Source organism: Hippopotamus amphibius, chromosome 1 (assembly GCF_030028045.1).
Source record: "Hippopotamus amphibius kiboko isolate mHipAmp2 chromosome 1, mHipAmp2.hap2, whole genome shotgun sequence".
Classification (NCBI taxonomy): domain Eukaryota; kingdom Metazoa; phylum Chordata; class Mammalia; order Artiodactyla; family Hippopotamidae; genus Hippopotamus; species Hippopotamus amphibius.
This window is the reverse complement of record NC_080186.1, coordinates 1,924,458-1,947,368: the sequence shown is the minus strand read 5'-3', so window position 1 is coordinate 1,947,368 and position 22,911 is coordinate 1,924,458. Positions and strand designations below refer to the sequence as shown.

General features: G+C 69.9%; 1 protein-coding gene across 12 annotated transcripts in view; it reads left to right on the top strand.

Moving 5' to 3' along the window:
- Positions 1-22,911, top strand: part of MEGF6 (multiple EGF like domains 6) — a 35,856-nt gene that overhangs the window by 4,109 nt on the left and 8,836 nt on the right. For 11 of the 12 annotated variants that reach the window (XM_057750498.1, XM_057750481.1, XM_057750490.1 and 8 more), the window contains exons 1-11: positions 13,443-13,580; positions 14,159-14,278; positions 14,572-14,770; positions 15,307-15,483; positions 15,850-15,981; positions 16,713-16,841; positions 18,492-18,620; positions 19,278-19,412; positions 19,502-19,636; positions 22,066-22,191; positions 22,722-22,853. In XM_057750498.1, coding sequence (XP_057606481.1) covers positions 14,237-14,278; positions 14,572-14,770; positions 15,307-15,483; positions 15,850-15,981; positions 16,713-16,841; positions 18,492-18,620; positions 19,278-19,412; positions 19,502-19,636; positions 22,066-22,191; positions 22,722-22,853 — 1,336 coding nt within the window. In that variant the 5' untranslated portion in view covers positions 13,443-13,580; positions 14,159-14,236. Of the gene's footprint in view, positions 1-3,077; positions 3,201-10,538; positions 10,665-11,542; positions 11,666-13,013; positions 13,137-13,442; positions 13,581-14,158; positions 14,279-14,571; positions 14,771-15,306; positions 15,484-15,849; positions 15,982-16,712; positions 16,842-18,491; positions 18,621-19,277; positions 19,413-19,501; positions 19,637-22,065; positions 22,192-22,721; positions 22,854-22,911 lie in introns of those variants that run through there. The other variant, XM_057750553.1, reaches the window with a different exon arrangement.

Here is a 22,911-nt window from a genome sequence, read left to right as displayed (position 1 = left end):
TCCTTGCAGCAGCAGGGCCATAAGAGCGCAGTCACGTGGATGGGGGTGTGGAGGGGGAGGCCCCGATGTCAGGGCTGCTGCTGGAGGGGCCCTGCTGACCACGGGCTGACCTGCCCCACCCCCCACCTGCTCTCCCAGGGGTCGTCAGTTTGGTGTCTTTCAGGCCCCCAGGCTGCTGGGCTCCTGGTGTGTCCTGCTTAAGGATGCGACCCCCGGGACGGGCTCAGCCCCTACTCAGGTGCCCGAGGGCTCGGGGGTGCAGTTCAGCTGTGGTCAGCCGCTCCCCGAGGCCAGCGTCCGGGGTGACCTGCTGAGCGCCGGTTTTGGAAGCCAGTGTCCCCACCGGTCTGCCCGCTCCACACCTGCCACTGGGGCCACGTCTGGGAACAACAGCCCCTCTGTCCTTCTTCCCCGACTTCACCTGCCTGCCTGGCAAGGCCGCTTGAGACACACTGAGGCCTAGTCCGTCCACCCACCCCTTGGACAGCACACATGTGGCGCCTCTTCCCCCAAGCCTTGCTAAGCCCCTACTGTATGCCCAGTGCTGTGCTCTGTGCAGTCACTTTACTTTTCAGGGCCCCTCGAAGGGGTCGCGGAGAGAGGCATGTGAGCTCAGGGGGGACAGGTCTCCTTTCTGAGCACTGCTGCCCACGCTGCCCTGCCCGGTGGGTGTGGTTGGCCCGCTGTCCCCCCACATCACCCAGCTGGTGCTCCCACAGGGGGACCCTGGGTCCTGGGACCTCCTGCCACGCCCGGAGTCCCTTTGTCCCCGAGACTCTTCGGGGCTGTGGTGAGGGCCGCTACCCCTTTGCCTTCAGCCTTCCTCCTGCTGACCGTCCTGGTGTCGTTCCAAGGAAGCCCCCGGGTCACCCTGGTTCCGAGGAGGGTTCTCTTGGTCTCGTGTCCTCTCTGGGGCAGCCTTGGGGCTGGGGGGGCACCCTGGGGGCCTCCCCAGGGTGGAGGTGGCTCGTGCATGGGGCAGAGGCCCCGGCCTCCTGGGTTCGTCTTGGGTCATTCCTGGAGGGGCCAGGCACCTGCTCAGGGCGTGGACTGGAGGCAGGGTTTCCATCTCTGGGAAGTACAGCCGGGCTGGCAGGCTCTGGGGACCCTGCAGGAGGAGCCCGGCCCCTCTGCCGCCTTCCCTACCCTTCAGAGGCGTGCTCAGGTGACTGGGGCTTTAGGCTGGGAGCCTCGTAGGTGGGCATTTTTGTGAGGACAGCGGGTGAGAGCTGGACGGTGGAGTCGCGGTGAATAGCGTGGACCCGTGCGGATTATTTAGCAGGATTACAGGAACCTCAGCTCCGGGCAGCCCCTGGGAACGAGCCAGGTTTCCACACAGCTGTGGACCTGCCCCTTGAGATCACTAAAGTTTCTCCCAGCGGAGCCATGCAGAGTGGAATCTTCCACCAGCACTTTCAGCGGACCGTGGCCTCCCATGCAAGCTTGGGTCAGCGGTCGGGGCCTCTGTTGCCCGGGCAGGGGTGCCCCTGGTGCTCGGCTCTTAGACACTCGGGGGCGGACTGCGTCTGTGTGTCGTCCCCCCCCTTTCCTGTCTGCGAAGCTGACTGCCCAGGTGGTGGGGCTGGCTGAGGCCCGGCCTGGACTTCTGTCCCTGTCTCCCGGAGGGTTGGGTCCCCCCTGGGGTCAGCCTCGCACACAGGTGTCTGAGGCCGCCTAGTCCTTCCTGCCCTCCTGCCTGGCCTCCCCTGAGGCCCCGGGTGGCGGACGTGGTCCTGGAGGGAGGGCCGGGGGGGAGGGGCAGCCCACACCACCTCAGCATCTCTGCATGCGTGCAGACGTGACCCAGGCCAGGCCGCAGGGCCTGGTGGTCTCAGGTGCAGCCCTTGGGCCTTCACTCCTGGAGGGTCTTCCTCAGCCTCCAGCCCCCAGCTCAGCTCCTGGGGTGGCCTGCGGGCCTTCGAGCCGGCCCTGTCTACTTCTGCTCAGTGCTTTCCTGTGGCCCGAGGCACAGAAAGGGCACGTGGGCAAGGTGTCCTGCGCAGTGGTGGACGGTCTCAGGCGTGGGGTGTCCTGGAAGGGGAGTGCCCGGGATCTCCGCTCGGCCCTGGCCTGGAATGTCCGCTGTGCTGGCCTCCTGAGTCCCTGGCACAGGGACCCCAGGCTGACCGCCTGCACTGGTTTCCTGGCGTTGCCAAAACAGATACTACAGACCTGGCAGCTTTAGCAGACATTTATCTCTCACTCTCTGCAGGCTGGAGGTCAGAGGTCAAGGGGTCGGCAGGGCCGCGCTCCCTCTGAAACCTGGGGGAGGGTCCTTCCTGCCTCGTCCAGCTCTGGGGGGCTCCTGACTCCTAGGCTGTGGCCGCCTCCCTCCCACCTCTGCCTCCCTGTGTGTCTCCAGGACCCCGGGCACTGGACGGGGGCCGCCCTCCTCCAGTAAGACCTCATCTCAGTCCTTCACGAGTCGCATCTCAGAGACCCTGCTTGCAGATAAGGTCGTGTCCTGAGGCTGTGGCTGCACGTGAATCTGGGGGACACTGTTCAACAGGGAACACACCCCGCACCTGCCCTCGGTGGGGCTCGGGCTCCCACCCTCTGCCCCCGAGGCCTGGGCAGGGGCAGTTTCTCCCGGGCCCCTGGGCCCCAGAGGGGCAGAGGCCCTGCCCGGAGAGCGTGTCTGGATTTGGAGTTTGGGAAAGAGCGTGTGCTCTGGGTTCAGTCTTGAAAGGTGCTACGAACTGCCCCCCCGCGCCCCCATCTGAGCTCGTTCCCGGAGGTCTGGCTGACCCTGGCGCTCCCCACATTCCAGCTGCCCCCCGCTGCCCCCCACAGCCGGCCCGAGAGGTGGCGGCTCTTCCTGCCGGGTGGGCCGCCCGGTGCTGGGGACTGGCCTGCCGAGTTCTCTCTGCTCTGCCCCAGCAAGTGGGTGAGGGGCTCAGGGCTGTGGCGGGCAGTGTGGCCCAGGAAGGCGGGTCTCAGCTCTGGGCCCCCACGCCTGGGCGGGGGTGGTGTCCTGAGAGAGGGGGGCCGGGCCGGGCTCCCCGAGGCCCACCCGGAGCTGGGGGGCGGCCCGGGTGGGTTCTGGCTGATAACCCCAGCCCTGTGTCCCCGCCCAGACGTGGACGAGTGCCAGCTGCACAACGGCGGCTGCCAGCACCGGTGCCTGAACACCCCGGGCTCCTACCTCTGCGAGTGCAAGCCCGGCTTCCGGCTCCACGCGGACGGCAGGACCTGCCTGGGTAAGCGCCCCTGCCGCCTCCCGGGCCCGGTGCCACCTCCCTGCCAGGGCTCCCAGCCTCGGCCGTCCCCCCACCCTTCGGGGTGTGCCCAGGTCTGGGAGGGGACGGGGGCCCCTGCACTCCTGGGCTGAGAGGCCCCGTGGACCCAGGGGGCCTGGCTGCTCTGCGCAGCCGCCGTTACAGGGGCTCCGTCCTGCTGAGGATGGGATGCCGAGGGGCCCTTGCCGCCCGTCGCGGGCCCTGGCCAGCACCACTCACGTGAGGTCACGGCGGCTCAGGCGGTGAAAGGGCGTGTCCCAGGCCCGGTGCTCTACAGCGAGGCTGGATCCCCGTGACCTGGGCTGCACACTCTGTAGCCATAGCCGTATCCACCTGGGACACTGAAGCCACTTCCCCGGGGAACTCCCGTGACGGGCAGGAGCCCCTGGGCCACCAGCCTCTCCAGGGCCTCTGCAGCCTGGGCTGTGGTCCTCCATCAGCAGGGATGCAGGTCCGGCCGTGCTGCCCGAAGCGGGGGGAGCCTCAGTGCCTGCTGGGTGCTGGGGAAGGCCTGGCCTGGGACAGGGACAGGGCAGGGCTGCTCTTGGCCTGCAGAGCTGGGCTTCCTGGGCCCAGGTCCCCCACCCCCGTCTCAGGGAGCCTGTGGCAGATGGGGAAGGGGTAACCGAGAAGCTGGACCTTGGCTCTCAGTTCCTCTGTGGGGTCTTTTTGCCATGGAATGGGCTCCGTGGGGGCTCTCGGGGCCATGGATGGCTGCCCCTGCCGGCACGGGAGGCTCCAGGGAGAAAAGGGGCTGCTGGCACTCACTGGGTGGAGGTGGAGGTCCGAGGCCAGGAGTCTGGCTGTGAGCAGTAGGCATCCGCGCCCCACTCCTCCCCACCCTGCCCCTCTGCTGGCTGCTCTGGACACAGGAGCCACGGACACGGGGCTGGCCCTCGCCGCTGGCCGCTGTGTCTGGGAGGCCGCGTTGGGGGGCATTCTCTGGGGGCTGGGCCAGGGGTCGCCCTCTCTGGCCCTTGCTCTCTCCCCAGCTATGGGGGGGTGCCCCTTCTTTCCACCCTGGAGACCCCGAGCAGGCCCGGGTGGGCTCTGCGCGGCCTCCCTCCCGCACGCCCTGTTGCTTTGTGGCAGGGCGGCCCGCCAGCCCCGGGGGGGGGGTCCCTCCGCGGCAGACACTCTCACGTGTCTGGGCCGCTGCTCAGGGAGCGAGGCAGCTGCCTTGTAACGTTCCTCTGGGCTGGAAAGTGGACACAGATGCAGAAATGCCGTGATGTGCTTCAGGACAGATACCACGGGGGCAGCCCCAGCTGCCGGCCCCCCAGGTCCCCAGTGTCCTTCGTCCTCCCTTCCTCTGGGGCAGCTTCTCCTTGGAGGAGGGCATCCCTGGGGGCTGGTCCAGGGCGGGCTGGGTGGTGCCCACTGCACCTTCCCCTGCCAGCTCCCCTGCGAGGGGCCCGGGCTGGGACCGCACCCCCCGTCTCCCTGGACCCTCCAGTCCCCCCGGTGGTGGCCTTCACTGAGCTGCCAACGTGGGTAAACAACACACAAAAGGGAGGGTGCCCTTTTGGGAGAGCTGCTGGTGGCCTCGGAGAGTGGCCTCGAGCTGCTGCCTTTGGGAAGCCCAGGAGGGACGCCCTCCAGCCCTGCCCCTGGCCCCCGCCCAGCCCAGCCCATCACTACGCCGGACCCCCTCCCTGGAGCTTTTCCTGGGAGAGCCCGTGTCGGGCACTTGCTTATTTTAAAGGGTCTTTTCAGGATCTTATGTCAGGGCCCCTGGCATGGTCTGCACAGCCTGGCCCTGGCGTGAGGCTGCTGGGACCTCACCACGCCCGACTCTGCACACCCAGGCCGTGTGGTGCGCCCCAGGGCCGCAGGAGGTCTGCAGCTCTCTTGGGTGCTGGCGCCCGCCTCCGGGCCGCTCCCACCAGAGGGCGCAGGTGAGACCCTCCTCGTGTGCCCCAGCCTTTCCCCTGCGACACAGTGGCTGGAAGTGCTGGTGTTTGGCCCTTTGATTGCAACTCCCAGCGGGAAACACATGCTGTGTCCCCTGCGCGCGCGCACGCACGCACGCACACACACACACACATACGTTGGCAAATTCTGCATGTCTGGAATTCCTGGAAGCCAGCCTCTGCCCGGTGCAGGATGGTCCCCGGGTCTCCTGGGAGGGGTGTGGGTTTGTCAGCCTGGGTCTGTTGGGGGCAGCATCCCCTGTGGGGGCCTGGGCTTTGCTGAAAAGCTCTCAGCGTGGACAGGGGTCTCCTGGGGGCATCTTTACAGGCAGAGCAGGAAGCGTTTGCTGTAGGGGCACCCCACCCTTCTCCCTAATGTGCCCCTTTGGGTTGGGGAGGGACCCGCCCCGCCCTGGCTGCAGTGCACCTGACCTACTGGCCTGGGGTGTGTAGGGCGGCCGAGCCCCTCAGATCCCGGGTGAGGGGCTCCAGGTGGGGGCCTGTGGAGGGCACTGCCTCTGCCAGGCTGTTGGACTTCCTGTCACTGGGAGGGGTGGGCCTTCCCCGCTTCTCCGCCAGGATTCCCAGGGTGCAGGGCGTGGGGAGGAGCTGGTGGACTTGTCCGTGGTTCCCAGTGGCCCCCTCTGAGGGTCTCAGCAGACATTTTTGGGAAGGTCAGTGCAGGAGCTGTGCCCCTCCACGGCCCCCTCCCTCCCCCACGCGGGCCCGCTTGCAGGGCCGGCTGCACAGCTGGAGCACAGCTGCTCTGGGCCCCGCCCCGGGGCCTCCTGGGACCCTCTGGGCAAGCAGAGGGTGCTGTGGGTTCCCCTGGGTCTTTGCAGGCGGGCAGGGGACGGGCCTGGGCACCGGTCCCTTCAGCAGCTTGGAGTGAGGACTGCGCCGATGCTGGAGGGTGGGGGTGGGGGTGGGGGAGGTGCCCGCAGGGTGGGAAGGCCCTCTGTGCGGGGAGCTCTCAGGCGGGTGTCGCATCCGGGGGCCCCAGGAACCTGGGAAGTCTTCAGAGGGAGTGCTTGAGGGGGACCTCGAAACAGACAAGGGGAGTCAGATGGGCCCTCCTGCGCCCACAGCACGGGGAGGGTCTCCCCGCCCCTGCCTTCTTTAAGGGTTCTGCCGCAGGTGGGCCGTGTGGCCTCGGGGCGGACGCTCCCCCAGGCCTGGGTCTCCCCAGGGAGGGGCCGGCGAGGGGCTGCACAGGGCCCTGCAGCCTGCTGTTCCCTGGCTCCTCGGAGGGGAGGCCACCTGGACCCCCGGGGGCTTCGTTGGCAGCATCGGGGGCGAGGGCGGAAGCCGCAGGCAGCAGAGAGGCGGAGGCTGCCCGGCTCGTCCGCAGAGCTCGTCCCTGCAAACCACAGAGGCAGCTCTGGGAGTGTTCTCCGTCCCCTCCAGACCCGGGACAGGCTGCAGTTTCTAAAAGGGCGTGTGGCTTCCCCGCCCCGAGGGGCTGCTGAGTCCGAATGGGGAGCGGGATGTGCCCGGGACCAGGCCCCTGGAAGGGCAGGGTGCCAGTGCCCACGGGTGGGGGGAGGGTCACACCCTGACCCGGGGAAGCCAGGGGCAGTGACCCGGTCCCCAGCTGGATGCAGAGACCTGGGGGGAGGCGAGGGCAGAGTGGGGCGGGGAGCGAGATTCGGGCGGCGGCATGGGGCGGGGAGGTGTGGACGACATTGGGACGGGTGCCGGGGGCCGCAGAGCCTGGGTTCTCGCCCGCAAGTGCTTCACCTAAGGTGGGTGGGCCCTGGGCAGGGCGGCTGCAGGGCCTGCGTCCAGGCTTTAGTGCTTTCTCTGGCTGAAGCAGGGGCCGTTGGCAGGGTGCAGTCTGTGATGTTGGGGCGGGTGCCAGCCCCCGGCGTGTGGGCGGGGGCGGCTGCGTCCACGCTGCGGTGAACCGTGCCCCCGTGCAGCGTGGGGCCCCCAGCCCGAGGGTGACGGACGGGGCGGGCCTCCCAGGGTAGAGGGTGGGTGACTGTGAGCTGGCGAGGGGGGCGGGGCTGGGCAGAGCCCAGGTGAGGTTCCCTCCTGGCCAAGCCACGTGGGCCACCGCCTGCCTGTCACCCCATCCTGGCCCTGTCGCCCGCAGAGGGCTTCCTAGAAGGAAGGGCCGCGCGTGGCTCCTGACCACACGTGGTGCGAGGCTCTCGGACCTAGAAGCCAAGCCAGTCCAGGGACAGTAATTATGAAGCCCGCGAAGCCGCCCTTGAGTCTGCTCCAGAACCGCCGGCCAGGGTCGGAGGCTGGAGCGGCGTGGGCTGATGGGCTCGGCCACCGCTCACAGACGTGTCCTCCCGCCGCCAGCCTGCCAGGCGCGGGCCCTGGGCCGACCGGCTCGGGCAGGCCCGCGCGCCGGGCTCCGGGGCCGGGGCCTTGTCGGTGGAGCCGCCGTGGAGGTCGGCCGTCCCGAGCCCCCACCTGCCGCTTCCTGCACGGCGTGCACGCACCTGATGCTGGGCTCCGGCCCCGACCCGTGCCTGGGCCCCGGGGGCTGCCACCTGCACCTCCAGGAGTGGCGAACTGCTGGCATGGGGAGCGGGCCTTCGCCCGGTAGGACGGTTGATTTCTAGGACATCCGTTCCCTGCTCAAGCAGAGGCCCCGCTCCCCTTGAAGAGCTCGACGCCTCGCACCCGGCTCCAGACTAGAGCGACTCCTGCTGCCAAGGGCCGCGTTGCAGCCCAGCTCCCTTGGGGCCCGCGAGGCTGCCGGCCCTGGCGTTTGCACCCTGGGAGGTCAAGGTGCAATCGTCAGCTCAGGCTGCCGCAGCAAATGCCACAGGCGGGGCGGCTTGTGCCGCAGCGCTTCACGGTCTGCGGTTCTGGAGGCTGGCGGTTCTGCACCAGCCAGTTCTGTTCCTGGTGAGGACGTCCTTCCCGGTCTCCCTGTTGTCTCTTCATAGAGCCGTGGGGACAGAGACAGACAGAGCTCCTCTGTCTCTTCTCATAAGGACACACATGCAGTTGGATCAGGGCCCCACCCTGAGGACCTCATTTAACCTTGATTACCCTCCCTCCACATACAGCCACATGGGTGGTTTGCCTGTTAGGGGTACACGTGTGAATTTTAGGGGGACACAAACGTTAATCCCCTTCGGGGCTACGGACCCCCCTTGTCTCCCGTTTCCTGATGGGCTCTCAGCTTTGCTTCAGGTCTGAGCTGGGTCCTGGTTTGCAGGACCACCCGCACACGGGCCAGTGGTATGTGGACTCGTGGCCCGGCCTCACAGTGACGTGAGGGGCCTGGAAGCATCACCCCCAGCTCTGGGCACTGGTCACGCAGAGGCTGGCCCTCCCCTGAGCTGCACAGCCCAGCGCCTGAGAAAAACTGCCTTGTTCAGCTTTCCGGGAATCCAGGGCACAGGATGTGCAAGATGGTGACACGGGCTTGGCTCCCTCGTGCGCACAGCTTGGGCGCGTCTGGGGTGTTGGGACTTGTACAGCAGAGTGCAAGAGGCAGGCGGGGGAGGGCGCGAGGCTGCCGCAGAGCCAGACCCCTCTGTAGCTCCCACCTGCCTGGGATGCCTCCCGCGGTGGGCTCCTGTGGGCCCGGTGCCAGGTTGCCCCCGGCCCATCTTGGGGGCTCTGCCGTCTGGAGGGGCTTCTCTCCAGCCCTGCCACGGCCCAGTGGGTCGTCCTTGCAGCCGCGGCGTCTGCCCAGCCGGCTCCCCGGCCCCAGGCTCCAGGCCCCTCGCTCCGTGTGCCTGCCTGGTGCTGCCAGGAGGGGCTTCTGGTTCCTATTACGAGCGCGGAGCAGGGATGCAGTTGGTGTTGCGAACACAAACAGGGCCCCGGGAACGGGCGACTCAGGCCACGCTTGGAAGCCTCCGGAGCCCACGGTGGTGGCGTCAGCAGGGCCGTCTCGGGCGCGGCCGGCGGGGCCTTGGGGGTCAGCGTAGAGTCGGGGGGGTGGCTGGAGAGGGGGCCCAGGGGCCGAGGGGGGCAGGAGACGGTGGCTGCTCTGCTTGCTGGGGTGTCTCTGCTGCCCCCGCCGCCCACCCCCGTGTGGCAGGGCCTGGGGCAGCCAGGAGATGGAGCCGGTGCTGCCACCCGGGCATCCCCCCCGCCCCACAGCAGGGCAGGCTTGGCCCGGGGAGGGGACCCTCAGAGCCCACGTGGGGAGACAGCAGCATTGCGAGCGACGAGTTTTGGCTCTTGGGAACATATTTGCTTTGAGGGAGGCTCAGCTTTTGGCAGACCGTGTGGCCCCGGCCGGCTCCGAGCCCGGAGGCCGCTCACGTGCTCTGCGTGTGGACGCGGCTGCTCCCGGCCCCGCCGGCCTCGGTGGGGCGGGACGGGCCGCTTCTGGCCCCCGAACCCACGGACAGTAAATGGCCTCCGCGACGTCGGGCCCTGAGGCCAGGGGCCCCCGGAGTCTGTGATGATGGCACCGGTGGCATCTGAGGGTGAGGCCCTGCCCGCTCAGCGGTCGCAGTGTTTTAGTACCAGGACTCGGGTCTGCTCCGGTCCAGGCCTGCTGGGCGGTCGTGTGCACTTCCCGGGGCACAGACCACAGCACATTCTCGAAGCTTCACCCCAGAGCACGGGCCTGTCTCTCCCTAAACCGTGAGGCCACTACCAGCCACTTGGTGGAGACGCCAGCGCCCAGGTGCCCTCCCTGGGTGCCAGCCCAACCCCGCGGCCCCTCCCTGGGCACAGCCCCCCCCGTCCACCCAGCACGTGGGCTCCCCCTCGGCCAGCCTGGCCCGCGAGAGCCTCATCCTGTACGGCCTCACCAAGTACTGTCTCCACGGCTGCTGGGAGGAGCGGGCACTGTGTGGGGTCAGGTGGGGCGAGGCCCGGCCTGGGCTGGGCAGGAGCTGCACTGCTCCACCGGGAGCTGGGGGCCAGGCCTGCGGGCCGTGGTGGCCGTCCACGGAGGCCCATGCCTGCCTCTCTGCCCTGGCCTGACGACGTAGATAGTGGAATGTCAGGGTCTTCGCCAGCGCCTGCTGGCCTGCTGCCTCCTCCACGGAGCCTCCCAGCCTGCTTGGACTCTGAACCCTGGACGCCTTAGCTCTCAGGGGGTCCTGGTGTTTTGCATTCTGTGCTGGGTGGGGCTGGGCTTCCATCGGGGTGGGCAGCCTGCTCTGCGGCGCCTCCCTATACCCAGTCCTGGGGAAGCCTGGGCCAGAGGACCCAGATTTGGACCATGACCCTGCGTATCCTGTGTGTGGGCTGAGAAGCAAAGCCAGGCCCGTGAACCGGACAGGAACCATGTCCCCTTTCAAAGCCCCTGCTGCTGGGATGCGGACGGAAAGGCGGGGCTGGGAGGGTCCTCGGGGGCTTCCTGCCGGCGGAGCTCCCTGCCTGCCCGGGGTGGGGGGCCCCTCGGCCAGCCCGTCCTCCCGGGCCGACCCAGCTCCTCCCGGCTCCCCAGCCATCAACTCCTGCACCGTGGGCAACGGGGGCTGCCAGCACACCTGTGTCCAGCTCACGGGGACCCAGCACCGCTGCCAGTGTCGGCCCGGCTTCCAGCTCCAGGAGGACGGCAGGCGCTGCACCCGTGAGTCCGCCACCAGCTGGCGGTGGGGGGACAGGGCTGGGACTCCCGCTGGGACCCACGTTCTCCACGCACCCAAAGACCTGCCCGGGGCCCCCACAAGCTGAGCCCCTCCCTGCTTGACTGCTGGTGCCAGAGGGGGGCCTTGGGCCGCAGGGGGGCCTCCTCGGCTGCTGCGCGGCGGTGGGCCACCAGGAAGGAAGCCCAGCAAGCTGTGCTCTAGGCTCACACGTCTTTAGGGGGCAGGAAGCTCAGGATGGGGGTGCGGGGATGAAGACGAGGGGCGCCCTGCCTGTCCCTCAGCTCCGAGGCGCCCCCGGGCGTGGTGTGGGCACGTGGGACCCCAGACCTGGCCAGGTCCCGTGCGGCACCTTGCCCTGGGTGTCGGGGCTGCCTGTCGTGGAAGGGTGTGCTCTGCTGATGGAGAAGGTGGAGCAGGCCCAGGAGACCCCTGAGACATGGGCCTGGGGGGTGGCACAGGGCAGGTGCTGAGAGAGTGCCTCCCGCCCCGCTCGGCCTCTTGGCTCCCAGGTCGGGAGCGAGCGTGGGCCCCAGGGGCCGAGGCCAGCGACGGGGGCAGAGTGGCGTGGGGTCCCGTGGCTGGGGCTGCAGCGGGAGGAGAGGCCTTGGGGGAGCTGGCCGTGCGCCCGCTGCCTGACCGGGCCTGGCCTGGCCGGGGCCCTGCTGTCTTCTCTGGAGTCGTCTGCGGCTGCCCCGGGCTGGCCTTAGCCCTAGGCCCCTGCCCAGCTCATCAGGCTGGAGCGGGAGGGGTGAGAGCTCCAGGCCAGGGCCTCGCGAGAGGCCCTGGGGTGGGTATCCCGAACCTGCTGGAGCCCCCCAGCTCTTCCCTTTGCCTGCGTGTCTCCTGGCGGTGACTGTAGGGAGAAACCCATGTGTGGACCGGAACGGCGGCTGCATGCACACGTGCCGGGTGCTCCAGGGCCTTGCCCACTGCGCGTGCCACGCGGGCTACCAGCTGGCGGCGGACCGCAGGGCCTGTGACGGTAAGACGTACACCCCGCCCCCGAGCTCAGGCTGGTCTGCGTCATCTGTGCGGGGGTCACCTCCCCGCACCCCGCCACACCAGCCTGTGTGTGCGGGGCCAGCCCCTGTCGTCCCCGCTGGCTGACCTGGGATGACGCAGGGTCCTCTCCGGGGCTGGGGGCTGGGGGGCCGGGAGGGGGGGTGGAGAGGAGGGGCTGAAATCCAAGGAGCGGCTCCCAGCGAGGGTCTCGTGTCGGCAGCAAGACAGATTTCAGGTTGCTTTGCCAGTTTTAAGTATTTCTCACGTTACCGAAGTAGCAGCTGCTGGTTAGGGAACCAGGCAAGGGTGAGGGAGGAGAGAGGAGGAGGCGTCACCGTGACCCGGGTGGCAGCCCGGCGTTGGCTTCCAGGCGTCTCCACGGCCTGTTTGTCAACGGGCGCGTGCAGCGTCACCCCAGAGCCCAGCCGGGCACAGCTTTCTAGAACGTGCTCCGACCCCCTGGCTGCACAGGCGTCCGCTGTGCGGTGTTTGTTGGTTCCCCGGTCACAGGACCCGGGTGTCCCCTCTCCTCCCTGTGACACGTGGCTCTGGGCAAGCAGCCTTGGGGAGGGGTCTGTGCGCGTCCACCTGACTCTTGGGGTGAGTCTGTGTAGCGATGCGGTGCGTCTAGGGCAGGCAGTGGTCGTTTCCCGAGGCGTCCGGCCAGATGGCGTCGAGAGACGGGGCCCTCAGGTGTGGAAGCTGGTGGTTTCACGTCACCACCGGGAAAGCGTTTTAAGCGTTGTTGCCCATGTGACGGGCACATCCTGGCGCCCTGGATGCAGGTGGCTTCGGTGGACCTAGTGGGAGACGGGGCTGAGGGTCAGCTTCATCCCACGGACTCTTAGGCGCTGGGACTGAAACGGTCGTCGGGGACGCTGGGATTCGGGTCTGAGGCCAGCGCCACGCAGCGGCGCGGAGGAGGCTGCTGGCCTCACCCTGAACGTCAGCGTGCGCGTTCTCCCGCTGGCCCCCCCGAGGCTGGTGGTGAAGGGCCCCTCCTGTGCCCGGCCCTGGACGGGGTGGGGTGGGCTTGGCGAGAGCGGGACGCGCACAGCTCAGGGACTGCAGGCTCAGAGAGGCAGGGCCCCTCGCCCGATGCTGCTGGAGAGCCTGAGCCCAGACGTGCGACCGTGCCCTCCTCGCCCTGGGAGGGAGCAGGGCTCGGCGCCTGGGGCATGACGGTGAAGACACAGCTGCTCAGAGGGAAGGCGGGAGAGGGCGCTGGGGGCCTGGGCCCCGACCCCTCGGCCCTGACCCCACCCCGGGGGCTGAGTCGCCCAGGCCGGTGGCCCAGAGCGCCCCCACCCCCCGTGTCTCCCATCCAGATGTGGATGAATGTGCCGCGGGCCTGGCCCAGTGCGCCCACGGCTGCCTCAACACTTATGGGTCCTTTAAGTGCGTGTGCAACGCCGGCTACGAGCTGGGGGCCGATGGCCGGCAGTGCTACCGTGAGTGGATGGCGGGCGTGGAGGTGCTGGGGGGGCAACGCGCTCCCCAGTCCCGGCCCCCCACGGCTGCCAGCTCGCTTCAGCCTGGGGGCTGAGCTTCCCCGTCAGTCAAGGGCACTGCTGGGTTTGGGGGCTGCATGCGGGCCCCGGGAGGGTGGGGGGGACCCCAGGAGGACCGGGGATTCCAGAGCCCGCCTGGCCCAGGAGCTCTGTGCCGCCCGTTTCCCAGCGGACTGGCAGCGGCCGGGGCCAGGCGGTGTCAGCCCAGCCCCTGTCCCACGTCGCGGGTGGCGGGTCCCGCCACAGGGATCGAGATGGAGATCGTGAACAGCTGCGAGGCCGACAACGGCGGCTGCTCCCACGGCTGCAGCCACAGCAGCGCGGGCCCCGTCTGCACCTGCCCCCGCGGCTACACGCTGGACGAGGACCAGAGGACGTGCATCGGTGCGCGCCGCCTCCTTCCCGAGCGCCCTCCCCACCCCCACGCCAGGGACCCGCTGCCGTCCCTGGTCTGCCCCTGGGTTTGATGCCATGACAAGCACGCGCCCTCCCGTCACCCCCAGTCACGCTGCCTCTGCCCCGGGAGGAGGGGGGGTGTGGTGGGGGGGCTGATGAGAGGCGACCCCGCCAAGCACCCACCACCCCACGTCCCCCTCCGGCTCTGCCCAGCCACGGGGTTAAACGCCCGCGGGCTGGGAGCGGCCCCGAAACGCTGCGGTGTGCAACCATCCGCTCTGCACGGGGACACCCTGCCTCCGAGACGCCTCCCAGCCCCTCCAGCCCCCAGTCTGGCTCCACAGCAGGCGGGCGGCCCTGGGGCTGCGACCTGTGTGCTGCGTGTGTCTGTGTGTGCAGGACCGGGAACCAGCCTGGTGCGTGTGTGATTGTGGGTGAGCACGTGCCCCGCACGTGCAGGTGCGCGTCCGGTTGTGTGCAGGTGCGCGAGCACCGGTGTGCTGTGGAGGGGCGTGCGGGCGGGTGGGCGCCGGGGTGCCAGCCGGGCTGTGGCCTGTGCCCCGCAGACATCGACGACTGCGCCGACGCCCCGTGCTGCCAGCAGGTTTGCACCAACAGCCCCGGGGGCCACGAGTGCAGCTGCTATGCCGGCTACCGGCTGGGCGCCGACGGCTGCAGCTGTGAGGGTGAGTGGTGGGCAGCTGGGGGGCCCGGGAGGGGCCGCCCTAAGGACCATACGGGGCTGGCTCCGGCCCCCGGCCCGGCCCTGCGCTCTGTCTCTGGGTGTTGGTCGAGCACCTGCCGTCTGCCGGGCGGTGGGGACCCGCCCGGCCCCTCCCCTGCCTGCGGTCACTGCCTTTCTCTCGGGGCTGGGCCTGCACCCTGGCTGCTCCCAGCCTGGCCTCCCTCGGGCAGCGCCCCCCCCCCGTCCCTCCGACCTGGCACAGGTGGATGACTTGGTGTGGCTGTCACCCAGCAGGCCCCCGCCAGTGGCAGGGCTGGGATGGGAGGGGCCTCCCGAGGACCCGCGCCAGCGGCCCTGGGTTTGCCCACAGACGTGGATGAGTGCGCCTCGGGCCACGGTGGCTGTGAGCACCACTGCGCCAACCTGGCCGGCTCCTTCCAGTGCTCCTGCGAGCCCGGCTACTGGCTGGACGAGGACCGCCGGGGCTGCAGTCGTGAGTCTCCGCAGGGCCCCTGCCCCCCGCCCGCCCTCCTGGCTGGACGGACCGCACCTCGGACCTGCCTCGTGCTGTGGGACAGGCCGGGTGGGGGGGGAACAGGCGCCCCCAGGCAGGGCGGGACGCGGGGCCCTGGGCGGGGGGTCCGGCTCCTGCCCTGCCCAGGTGGGAGGAGGGACGTCGTTCCCGCGACGGAGAGTGGCGTCCAGGGGGACAGAGACCCGTTCCTGTCCCCACACCCGGTCCACGCTCAGGGTCCCCAGGGCCAGCGTGGGAGCCGGGACAGCTGGGGTGGACGTGGCATGGGGCGGGGCCTCAGGGCCGGAGCCCCTCTGTCCTGAGAAGTAGCGTCCGGAGTGCCTCTGGGACATCCTGGGTGGCCGGGGTGAGGTGGGGCCCGGGGGGGCTGTGGGACGGGGCCCCGGGGTGGGGCTCGCGTCCGGAGCTGCCTCTGGGCGCCGAGGGGCAGGGAGGCCAGCCGCGAGGAGGCTGGGTGGGCGGCGGGGGCTCAGGGGCCGTGGTGCTCTGCCTAGCCCTGGAGACGTCCGAGGTGGGCCTGGACGGCCACCTGCCCCTCGTGCGGCCGCTCCCGCGCGGCGCGGTGCTCCAGGACGCGCTGCACCCCCTCTTCCAAGACGACTACGTCGCGGCTGAGGAGGCGGCGGCGGCCGAGGAGGCGCGGGGCGAGCACACGCTGGAGGAGAAGTTTGGTGAGAGGTGGGCCCGTCCCTGCGGCTTCTGTGCCAGAGCCCCCTCGGGCCCGGCTGCTGCCCCCGCTGCGGTCTGGGGCGTGAGGAAGGGCTCCTGCGAGGGCCTCGTTTGACCGGGGCTCAGAGAGGCCAGGCTGCTTGCTCGGTTTGCCCAGCGCGTCCGGGGTGGGGCCTGTGTGGACGGGGCAGCCAGCTACCCGCTCGGGGCCCTTTCCCGCCCCCACCTGGCTCCCACATCTCCACTCACCCGCGTGGGGACTTCATGGCCTGAGGACGTCCCTCGCGCCCCCTTCGCCTGCCGGATGCCGGGCAGGGTCCAGGGCCGGGAGTCAGGCTCTGAGGCCCCTGTCCCGGTCTGTCCCCCAGTCTGCCTGGACGCCTCCTTTGGCCCAGACTGCAGCTGGACCTGCGCGGACTGCAGGAACGGGGCGGCCTGCCTCCCCAGCCTGGATGGCTGTGACTGCCCCGCCGGCTGGACCGGGCTCGTCTGCAACCAGAGTGAGGCTGCTGGGGGGGGGGCGGGGCGGGGGCGGGGCCGCGGGCCCCAGGACCGGTGCTGAGGACAGTTTACTCCTCCCGCCGGCTCCGGGCAGGGGGTCCGCGGGTCCATCCACTCACGCGCTCACGCGTGCGTTCGGGGTCTCGTGGCTGCCCGCTCTGGGCCAGGTCCTGTTCTAGGCGCTGGGAGACCCCAGGGCTAACAGGGCCCAGTCTCTGCCCCTCACAGATGTCACCGTCCATGGGGGTCCAGGGACAAGCCAGCAGCGAAGGGGTCCAATGCAGAGCGGTGGGCGGGCGGGCCAGGCACGCCCGAGTCCCCGGGGGCGAGGTGACGTCCCCAGGCCACAAGCCGGCAGCTGAGGCACAGCTGAAAACTGCCCTCCCAGGCTCTGTCCAGAGCCTGTCCCCTCCCTGCCCGGGGACCCCGGTCGTCTCGAGGGCCACGGTGACCGTCTCTGAGGGTCTGCCCGTGACGGGCTCCGAGAGTGCTGGCTGAGAAGGTGCACGTGTCAGGGTGCGGAGGGAGAGGATGTGGCCGTCGACTGGTGGCGTCTGCCACGTGTGTGGGCGAGGGCACGGGGCACGGGTGCCGTGGGGCGCGGCTCCGGCCGTTGCTCCTGAGCCGGACGGCTCGGACCCCAGGAGCGTCTCAGGGTCTCCGGCGGGGCCGCGGGGGCAGAGGCCTTCTGAGGGCCGGCAACCCTCGTGCTTGCCTGTCGCCTCTGCAGCGTGTCCCCCCGACACCTTCGGGAAGAACTGCAGCTTCCCCTGTGCCTGTCAGAACGGCGGGACGTGCGACCCTGTGACCGGGGCCTGCCGCTGCCCTCCGGGTGTCGGCGGAGCCCGCTGTGAGGACGGTGGGTGCAGCCCCTCCTGCGCCTCTGGGCTTGTCTTTGGGGTGGAGGAGGGGGCTGGGCGCCATCTCTCAGCTCCTGGTCCCCTTCCTTCTGGGGGACGGATGAGGCCCTTTCGTGGAAGAGGCATCGAGTTGTGATCACTTGCTGATTCTTCCGGGTCCTGACGGTAGCAGGTGGTGAGGACTTGTGGCAAGAATAGCACTTTTGTAATGGGTTCCCCTGGTAAGCAGGGAGCTCCCTGTTCCTAGAAGCACTCAAGGAGAGCTTTGTGATGGCTGGGTGGGTTTTGCAGAAGGGAGCACACCTGGGCCGTGGCTTCATGGACGACACAAGCGTCCTTTCTGACTCTGAAGTTGCAGCATTTCTGAAGGAACTCGGAGCCACATACGTTTCCCAGGCAGCTGGTGCTTCAACCTAAAGTTTTTACACCTTTAATTTTCTACTTACTTTACTGGCGAGCGCAGCTAGTATATCTAGGACTTCCCGCCTTAGCAGCAGACGGCAGCAATTGGTGGCCCTGCCCCCAGTGCCTGGGGGGCCCACGTGAGCCCCACAGGCCAGGATTCTAAGTCCTGGAGCGTCCAGGCAGGGCTTCCCACCTCCTCCCTCCGGTCACCTTCGCAGCCCGCTCAGCCTCCCTGCCTTTCTTTCCCTGCGATCTGCCGTCCCCACTCGCTGGGGGCTGAGAGCCCACTGCCCTGGGAAGCTGTGTGTATGACAGGCCCTGATAGGACCCAGGGGACTGCCGGCAGATAAAGGGTCTGCATCTTAGCGCTTCTGCTCGTGCCATGCTGTGGCTTCCCGGAGACTGGGCCTCTGTCGGGGTCCCGTGGGTAAAGTGTGTCCGTGCAGGTGAACTTGAGGAGTGTTGCCCCTGTTCTCAGGAGCCCCGTGCTAGGCTCCTAGACTCCAGGTGTCCCGGGCTCGTGGCTGCACCCCTCCAGTCTCTGCCTCCATCTCCCCAAGGCCTCCTCTTCCTGTGTCTGGCCGCCCTCTCCTTTCTCTTCTAAGGACACGTGCTGGGTCAGGCCTGCTCGGACAGTGCAGGACGGTCCCACCTGCAGTCCTGGAAGTTGGGAGGTGGACGTACCTTGGGGTCACCATCCAGCTCCCTGAGGCCCTTCAGAAGGCAGGGCAGGGGCGGGGTTGAGCTAAGCGTTTTGGGGAGGAAAGCCAGAGCCCTGTCCTGGCCCCATGAGCTTGGGCCCACGTCCTTCCCACTGTGAGGTCCGGAGGTCAGGCTAGGTGACCACCGAGGGGCAGACGGCAGGACGCTGCAGGTGCCGGACAGACGGGGAGGGTGGGCTTTCTCTGAGCGTCTCTGACGCGTGTGTTGGGGACGTGCTTGGCGTCCCACCCTGGCCACCATCCAGGCCACAGAGCCTGGGGGCTGAGGCCAGCCAGGGCAGACGGCCACAGCCACGGGGTGCGCCTCGTGCCTGCCCTGCCCCCACGACGCCCTCGCCAGCCCCCGGGACCCCACCCCCCGTCTGGGATGCAGGGTCCTCAGGCTGCTGAATGCCCTACGGCCCTCTGGCCGTGCCCCGGTGGCCCTCTCCTGACCCCTGTGCTGGGCGCCGGGGCCCCTCGGGGCATCGCGGGCAGGGGACTGTGTCCGCGTGGGCAGTGAAGAGGCCCCCCTTCCCCCAGGCTGCCCCAAGGGCTTCTACGGCAAGCACTGCCGTAAGAAGTGCCACTGTGCCAACCGGGGCCGGTGCCACCGCCTCTACGGGGCCTGTCTCTGCGACCCGGGGCTCTACGGCCGCTTCTGCCACCTGGGTGAGTCCCACTGCCTGCTGGCCGCCCGTGTCCGAGGGGGCAGGGGCGGGGCCGCGGCGTGGGCCGGGTGCTTCCTGCCCACGGTCCAGCTTGTGTTTGACCGTCGCCCTTCGCAGATGAGGATGCAGGGCTCAGCGAGGTCCCCGCTGGGATGTGGGGTCCACGTCCTCTGGACGGCGCTGGCCCCCAGAGCATCCGGGTGGGTGGTCGCCCCACCCCCCAGCCAGGCTGGCAGGTGGGCCGCAGGCGTGGGCAGGGGCAGGCCTGCCTTGGAAGCCTCCGGGTGCTGAGCTCACCTTGGCGTTTGGAGACTCCCGGCAGCAAGTCCTGAGCCCCCGGTGGGGTCACGCCTCTCTGCAGCCACAGGCGCCCAGGACGGGAGAGGTGGGGGGCTGCTGGAGAAGAGCCCGCAGCTCTTTGTGAAAGGGTTGTTTAGAGGGAGGCAGTGAGGGTCCCGCGCCTTTCCTGGCTGGGAAGTGCCTCGCTGAGGCCCTGGCTCTGGTCCGTGGCACGGGCACCATCTGCGCAGCGCTCTGGGCCCTGGCGGCTCCGCGTGGGGTCCAGGGCCAGCTCGGTGGACGGGGCCGGAGACCCTGGGCTGGGGAAGGCGGCGCTCGCGGCGGGCAGGCCCCCCTCACGGTCCGCTCCGGGGTGCAGCCTGCCCGCCGTGGGCCTTCGGGCCGGGCTGCTCGGAGGAGTGCCAGTGTGAGCAGCGGAACACGCGTGCGTGTGACAGGAGGGACGGCAGATGCGCCTGCGAGGCGGGCTTCCGGGGCGAGCGGTGCCAGGACGGTGTGTGCAGGGCCTGGCCGGTGGGGGGGGAGGGCCCCGGGCCCCGGGCCGGCGGACCCCTGAGGCCCCTCTCCCCTCTCCCCCTGCAGAGTGCCCACCGGGCTTCTTCGGGCCGGGGTGCCAGCAGGCGTGCACCTGCCCCCCGGGCGTGGCCTGCGACCCTGTCAGCGGCGCGTGTGGGACGCAGTGTCCTGCCGGCTACTGGGGGGAGGACTGTGGCCGAGGTGAGTGGCCGGCGCGGGTGCCCGGGCGTCCGGGTGGGGTGCGGGTCACCCGGCCCGGGTCGGGCACCGGACACCGAAAGTGCTGGGAGCTGGAGGCTGAGTCAGCCCTGCGGCCGGGCGCTGGCGGCACCTTGACCCGCCGTGTGCCCGCCCTGGCCACGCGACGGTGACTCAGCCACAGGTGTGTCTGTCCCTGTGCACCCGGGAGGACGGGAGCACACGTGTGTGTGTGTGTGTGCGTGTGCGCACTTGCACGCGTGCAGGCTGGCCTGGAGAAGCGTGGGAGCGCCTCCACGATCGTCGCCCCCCTCGCTCGCTGGTTCCATCCCTGAACACGCCGAGCGAGCCTCGTGCGGGAGCCGGGCGGGGGCTGCCCCCCGTTGGGCCTGAGCCAGCCGGAGGGCAGCAGCGGCTCCGGGGGTGGCGGCTTGGAGCGAAGCTGGGCCCGAGGTGCCGGTGTGGGCGCGGGTGGAGGGGAAGGCCCTCCGCGTGGATGCCTGGGCCGGGTGGTGCGAATGGGCACCGACCATGGGCGAGGCTGGAGGCCGGGGGCCCCGGGGAGCCCTCGTGCCGAGCGGCGGGGCTGCCACGGCCGCCGACGTGGCGCGGGTAGGTTGGGACCTCCCTTGGCACGGGGCGCACAGTCCTCAGCCGTCAGCCGGGGCAGGTGGGAGCCGAGGGGGCCTGCGGTGGGACTGGCGTGACCCCGGCCAGGGCAGCAGCTCGAGCCCCCTCAGTCAGAGCTGCCCGTCCAGCTGCCCCTAAGTGCCCAGCCCGAGCCGAGGGGTCAGTCTCCCTCTGCACCCGGGCCCGGCCCCTCCGCTGTGTGGTGGTCCTGGAGACCCCAGGGACGATCCTGCTGAGGGCTCTCAGGTCCCCTTGGTACAGGAGGGGTGTGTGCTGAGCTCGGAGCCCAGCCTGGAAACCCCATCCCTCCCCCACCCCGCAAGCCTGACCTGCGCTCCGGGGGGCTCTGTGGTCTCGGGGGCCTTCGGCGACTCCAGGCACGTGTCTCATCCGTGAAACAGCACGGGGGCTGGTGGACCACGTGACTGCCGCGGGCTCAGGCTCCCCGACCCCACCCGACTCCCCTCTCCCCCGATTCCTGCGTGCCTGCCCCACACCTGCCCTCTTGGGCAGCCTGGCCTTCACCCCCAACCCGTCCCTGCTGGTTTTCTTTGTTTATCTTTTCCTTTTTTCTTTAAAAGCCTCCAGGGCCCCAGGGATGAGCCGCAGGAAATGGCACACATATTTTTACAGCAATGACGGGCTCCCCGCTGTTGTTAGGTCTGGAAAGTATTAACGCCCCAAACACACGTCTGCCCCAGTCAGTGGAGCGGGGGCTCCCCGAGGCGGCAGGACAGCTCCGTCCGGCACTGCCGGGCCTCGCTGCCCCTGCTCCGCGCCGCGTGGGTGCCCGCGTGTGCGGAGGGGTGTGTGCTGCACCCCATCGCCTGCTGCGTGCGTGTGCCACCCCCGGCCACCCAGGGCGCGCCCTGCACGGCGCCCACGGTCCTGTGGGCGGGCCCGTGTGCGTGCCGGGCTGTGGGTGGGCGCCCGCGGGGCACGGGCCCCAGTGGCAACGGCTCACCGGGTGTGTCCTTCGTGCAGAGCCCCTCTCAGGGCCCGGGGAGACCCCAGGCCTGGCAACCCCCCCCACCCCGCTGACACCTCACCCTGCCAGGCAGGGCGTGCGCTCAGTTCTCAGCCCCGCTGGGTGTTTCGGTTGGAAGCGGGGCTCTGACTTCTGATGTGGCGCGAGCCTCAGCCCGCCCTCTGCCGGCGCTGTGCAGGCCCTCCTGAGCTGGAAGCTTTCCTCCAGCAGCGGTGGGGTGGCCGCCCCGTGCCGGGGCCAGGGGGGCCTTCTCTGCCCGCGTTGCCCTCCCGGCCAGGGCGGGTGGGGCTGGGGCTGGGGGTGCCCTGCAAGGCCACCGGAGCAGCCCCTGCAGCCTTCGTGGGTGGGCGAGGCTCCGTGGCCCCCGCGTTCTTTCCCGAAGCCCTCCTGCGGGCCCAGAGCCGCCTGCCCGGCCGCTCCTTCCCGGCCGCTCCTTCCCAGGAGCTTTCGTTCCTGAACGTGGGGGTGACTAGCAGGGAGTCCCCGAGGTGGGCCACAGTGGGAGGGGGGCAGAGCCGGCCCTGCCACCTGCTCTCCAGGGTCCTGGCTGCCCGCCTCCCCCAGGCCCTGTGGCCCCCAGGCTGCCCCGCGCCAGCGCTCCCCCACACAGGTCAGCCCAAGCAGACCCTCCCTGTCCTGCCCCGTGTCCCCGTCTCCTGCCCACTCTCACGACGCCCCGGGTCACCCAGGGGAGCCCCGCTGTGTGCAGCAACCCGCTGGGGCAGGGGGCAGGTGCCAGGGGTGGCGAGGAGGTCAGGGGAGGGAGGGCAGCTCCGAGCTGGGGTGGCTGAGGCCCTCCCGCCCCTGCCCACAGAGTGCCCGGCCGGGACGTTCGGCAGGAACTGCTCGGGCTCCTGCTTCTGTGGTGGTGCCCCCTGCGACCAGGTCACGGGGCAGTGCCTGTGCCCACCTGGGAGGACCGGAGCTGACTGCGGGGCAGGTGAGTGGCCGCCGTGTCTCCAGGGTCTCCTCCTCTCCCTGGGCTGCACGACACCAGGGTGTGTTTGGGGACCCCAGCCTGGGCTCTGTTTGGGGAGCCCTGACCCCAGCCCTGGAGGCCTGCAGACCCCAGGCCCACCCACAGCAACTGCGAGAGCTCACACCAAGCAGCCTTGGGTCTGGACGTGGGCGTCTGTGGCTGCCCTGTGGCTGCACCCACAGAGGGTGCACTAGAAACTGCCAGCCATGGGGACAGGTTGACCAGTGGCCCCAGCCCTCTCCGGCCTGCGGCTCGTCCTCTGGGCACCTGTTCACTCTGGGGGCCCCCTTTGGCCTGTTGAGCCGCTCTAGGGCAGGGGCTCCCTTTCCGGGGGTGGGCGCCCTGTAGGCTGCCGCCCGCGAGGCGGCTGGGGTTCCCGTGACCCGTCGTCCTCCCTCCTCCGGGGCAGCTCAGGGGGGAACAGAAGTTTCTGCTCCCCGACGGGCCCAGCATGGCCCCGGGGGAGACTGACGGACGGTGGGGGGGGCCAGATTGTCCCGAGGGCCGCTGGGGGCTCGGCTGCCAGGAGGTCTGCCCGGCGTGTGAGCACGGTGCCTCCTGCGAGCCTGAGACCGGAGCCTGCCTGTGCCTCCCTGGCTTCACGGGCAGCCGCTGCCAGGACGGTGAGTGCCCGCGGCCCGACCTCGGCCCCGCGGCCCCGCCCCGCGTCCCGGCCCCGGC